Genomic DNA, 3,837 nt, shown 5'->3' with positions numbered 1-3,837 from the left:
ACAACTGGGGGAGCGACTTGTTCAGTGTGAACAGTGAGAAAGATGTGGCAAGTTTTGTTTAACCCTCTCCACAATGTGCTCGTAAAAATCTACTTGACTTTTCAACCCCGACTATTCCAGTCGATTAGGCCGATTGTGCGCGCAGGCGGTCTGCCCTCTTCTTGGCCGTATAGACGCTTCCTTGATCTCGTTACACGTATTACAAATGGGCTCAAAATATATTCAGCAGACGACCGAGGCATGGATAAGGACGCGGGAGAGAAAGACAACATCCCTCCCATTCCTGCTGCCCCCCATTGAGATGTATTCATTAGGAACCCCATGCTAATCAATTGCTATTCATGGGCGTTTTTTAACACATGCATTTAAAGGGGCACAGATGCGTGCCATTATTTCGCCAGGCCAAAAGAAGCTGTTTTTGTACGGCAAGGCGGGTTAACCTAATCAATCATGTTGACTAGTTTATGTTAAGGAAATTCATAAACCATATGGTACGAGGATGCTGGCAATCTTTTTGTTGCCAGCCTTAGGCCCTAACCTTATTGTGACAATTGTTTCTTTTTTTTTTCTCCGAGGGGGAGTGACCGGGAGGGAGTTGGAGAGTACCATTTGCCCCAATTGTCCCTAATTGGTCCTCGGCCACTTAACGCAGAGAATGTGTTAACAAGTCTGAAAGGGAAAACGAGTTAAATGGTATGAGAACTGTTTCCCCCTTTCAATGGGCACGTTTTACCTTCATAGGCAACAATGCATCTCGTGCTAAAGTCACTTGTGCTGACAGAGAGTCTACAGGAGGACTGTAGGCCCAACGCTCCTCTGGCTATAGTGAAACCACCTGGAAAATTGGTTCATTCATTATTACTATTTTTGTACTGAAAATGAATAGTCTAGAGATCAAACCGATAAGATGTGCAGATGTATTGGACACAGTCATTTATATCACGCCAAGAAACGTCGTGAAATATCATATACCCTTTATTTACATAAATGATGATTAAATAGAACGTTACAATAACTTTAGCGCATATGCATTGTAATTGAATTTAATACACAATCTCATCATCAAAAAACTTGAAAACATGTTTTACAGATTTTATTTGTTTTACCTGTATTATTGACTACCCTGAATTTCGGGTCATATAATTTAAGGATTCTGTAATTTCAAGTTTGGAATTTTGTTGATGAATATTTCCATGGTTGATCCAAAAATGTCTTATTTTGGGATCTCTCATGTCTTTGTCAACCGTATAAATATATAAATTTATCAACGACATTTTGGGTTGAAAATTACATTTGGCAGATATGTTTCTTTAGCAGCTATAACATAATGCTTGAATGGTATAAGGAAACAATTGCACAACTTTCCCCCCGAATCATATAGCGAAATAAACTTAAAATGTACATACACATGTTGCAGTCTTGATCCTGTACCATAACCACTAAGTATCTTTCACATCCTATCGAAAGAAATGTATTCCTCAAATAATGTCTTCAAGGTGAAAGTTCAACATCCTTGTAGCTTTTACCATCCTTTTAATAAATTATGAAGCACAGAGAGAAAATTCCCTTTCGTTTTTCAAGTTCTCCGGTGGAGTAAACGTCCGTGCAAAAGTTGTGAAGAAAAAGGCCCTTGCTTAAAATTCGGGCCAAACTCAATCGTCCACCTCGATTTCTTCATCCTCTTCTGAGAATTCGTCCGTAGTTTGGCCTCTGGATGAAGACGGGGACTGAGGAAAGGCTCGGTGGCCTTGCGAAGACGGGGAAATGCTGGGCGAGATGGCCCCAGAACTACTCTGGGGATCGTCAATGTCATCCATGTTCACCAGTTTCTGCAGAGTTTGCGGAGGGATTTTCTTTAAGGACTCCACGTCTGCCTTCATCTCTTCCAAGTCCCGTTTGAGCTTCGCTCGTCTATTCTGAAACCAGGTGATGACCTGTGCGTTGGTCAGGCCCAGTTGCTGAGCTATCTGGTCTCTATCGGCTGGTGACAAGTATTTCTGGTACAAAAAGCGCTTCTCCAGTTCGTAGATTTGGTGGTTGGTGAAAGCGGTGCGAGATTTCCGTCTCTTTTTGGAAGCCTGTCGTTGTCCAAAGGCGTTAATATGCTCTCGACCTAAACAAAGACATACACACAGGAACACATGAGTTCATGTGAAAAAATAAGGACAAGGCGAGCTAACTGGCACCCAAACAACGCAGGAAGAACCAAAATCCATGCACATTCAATTCTGGCTATCAAGACAGGCTACAGGCCTCAAAGTTTGCATGCAGCTGCAAAACAGCTGTTAGACTTTCATGAGGACAGAAAAACATCACTGCAACACGATTATATTGGGTTAGATAGTAGGTCAGAGATCTTCAAACAACCATGTAGGCTACAGACGTTTCTTATAATATTTGTAATGTACCATAACAGGCCATGGACCTTTGTAGGTTATGGCTTGCCGCCTGCAAGCGCAGGGGCAATGACACATTGATGACAGCTTCACCATAATATGGTAGTAGAATTGTAAGCATATAACGTTTCTCAACATTCCTTATCAACATTAATTGAAAAGTAGAAATTATTAAACAATTAATTTAAAAGGTAGGCCTAGCCTATGATGCCAGTTTTGGTTTATGTCATTATTAGGACATTCCACACCTAGCCGATACATTAATGTATAACCATTTAAGGAGTTCACACAATAACATTATTACAACATCAGTTTACAACATCACATACGATTGATAATTGTTGTAAATGAAACTATAGCATGATTAACATCAATTTATGTCGCACAAGTTGTGCTTCCTCATAAAATGTCTGATGTTTACAGTGTAGAGGCTACTTTAGCTCTAGTACACAGAACGAAATAGTTAAGAACCTTACACCGGGGGGCTTTCAACCACAAAAAAGTGCAAAAGGCAGTGTAACATCAAGAAATATAACACTATTCACGCGTTAACGTAGAGATAATACTTCACCTTCTGCTGTTTGTATAAGGCTGACTTCCAGACCTTTAAATGTTTTGCTGGCTAGTTCCTCCAGAGCGCATAACGGGGAAGAGGGAGTGGTAATACCGTTCCTAGCTGCAGTCGAGCCGGTCACTTTCTCCAGGACTCGGGGTGGACATTGACTTGCTACGGATTTCTTCACAGACGGTTTGTTCAAAATATCCTCAATACTGAAGGGGGTGAGAGGTTTGTTCGAGTTTGCCGGAGGTGGGAGTTGGTCCAAAGGACCCCGTCTTCTCTCCTCGCCGCTGGACTGCAACACAGATCCTGCCTTCATGTCTTTACTAGAGGTCATCGCAGTCCCAGGAAAATTATTTTAGCAAATGTTAGGCTTTAGCATTCAACTGTTCGAATAAACGGCTAATGGTATTGCCTTTATTCATAAAAAAACTTATTTGCAGGTCTCTTCAGCTGAATTCTTCGATCTTCTTTTGCCTAAAATGTTTGTCTAGAATCACCATGCTTCAAACGTGGGCTGCGCTTTCACAGGCACACGGTTTGTATTCCCCTTAAGAAAGTCCAAGTTCTTCTGAGGAACTCCATGAAGATCTTAAGGACGTATATCGGTACTGGCCACTGGTCGATTCGCTGCGAGGAATAAGCTGTCTCAAGGAAACAAGAACGAGCAAGCAACTGCTAACGAGTTATTGTTGATTGGGCGAAGTTCAATTAGAGAAACACTACACTACTTACTGACCCGCTGCTCAGTCTTAAAGGGCCAGCCATCATAATTAATTGGTCGCGGGAATAGGAGGAGTTACCCTGCAGTGTTGCCGAAGTTTTAAGGGGGTGAGTTAGCTCGAAATGTTTTCGCATCCTCTGTCTCACTCCCACTTATGG

General features: G+C 41.8%; 1 protein-coding gene across 1 annotated transcript; it reads right to left on the bottom strand.

Annotated features, from left to right (window-relative positions):
* Positions 1–1,112: 1,112 nt before the first annotated feature.
* On the bottom strand, positions 1,113–3,580 carry lbx2 (ladybird homeobox 2). Its single transcript, XM_076288168.1, has 2 exons — positions 2,968–3,580; positions 1,113–2,113 (listed from the first exon to the last, which is right to left on the bottom strand). Exons 1-2 carry the CDS (start codon positions 3,290–3,292, stop codon positions 1,653–1,655), a joined length of 786 nt encoding a protein of 261 aa, XP_076144283.1. The 5' UTR covers positions 3,293–3,580; the 3' UTR covers positions 1,113–1,652.
* Positions 3,581–3,837: the final 257 nt, after the last annotated feature.

The sequence above is a fragment of the Alosa pseudoharengus genome, unplaced genomic scaffold (genome assembly GCF_046254945.1).
Source record: "Alosa pseudoharengus isolate Yale_2024_CS ecotype anadromous, Long Island Sound unplaced genomic scaffold, YU_APseudo_1.1 YU_APseudo_1.1_scf_16, whole genome shotgun sequence".
Classification (NCBI taxonomy): Eukaryota; Metazoa; Chordata; class Actinopteri; order Clupeiformes; family Clupeidae; genus Alosa; species Alosa pseudoharengus.
Note: the sequence above shows the minus strand (reverse complement) of the source record. Positions and strands in the feature narration are given on the sequence as shown.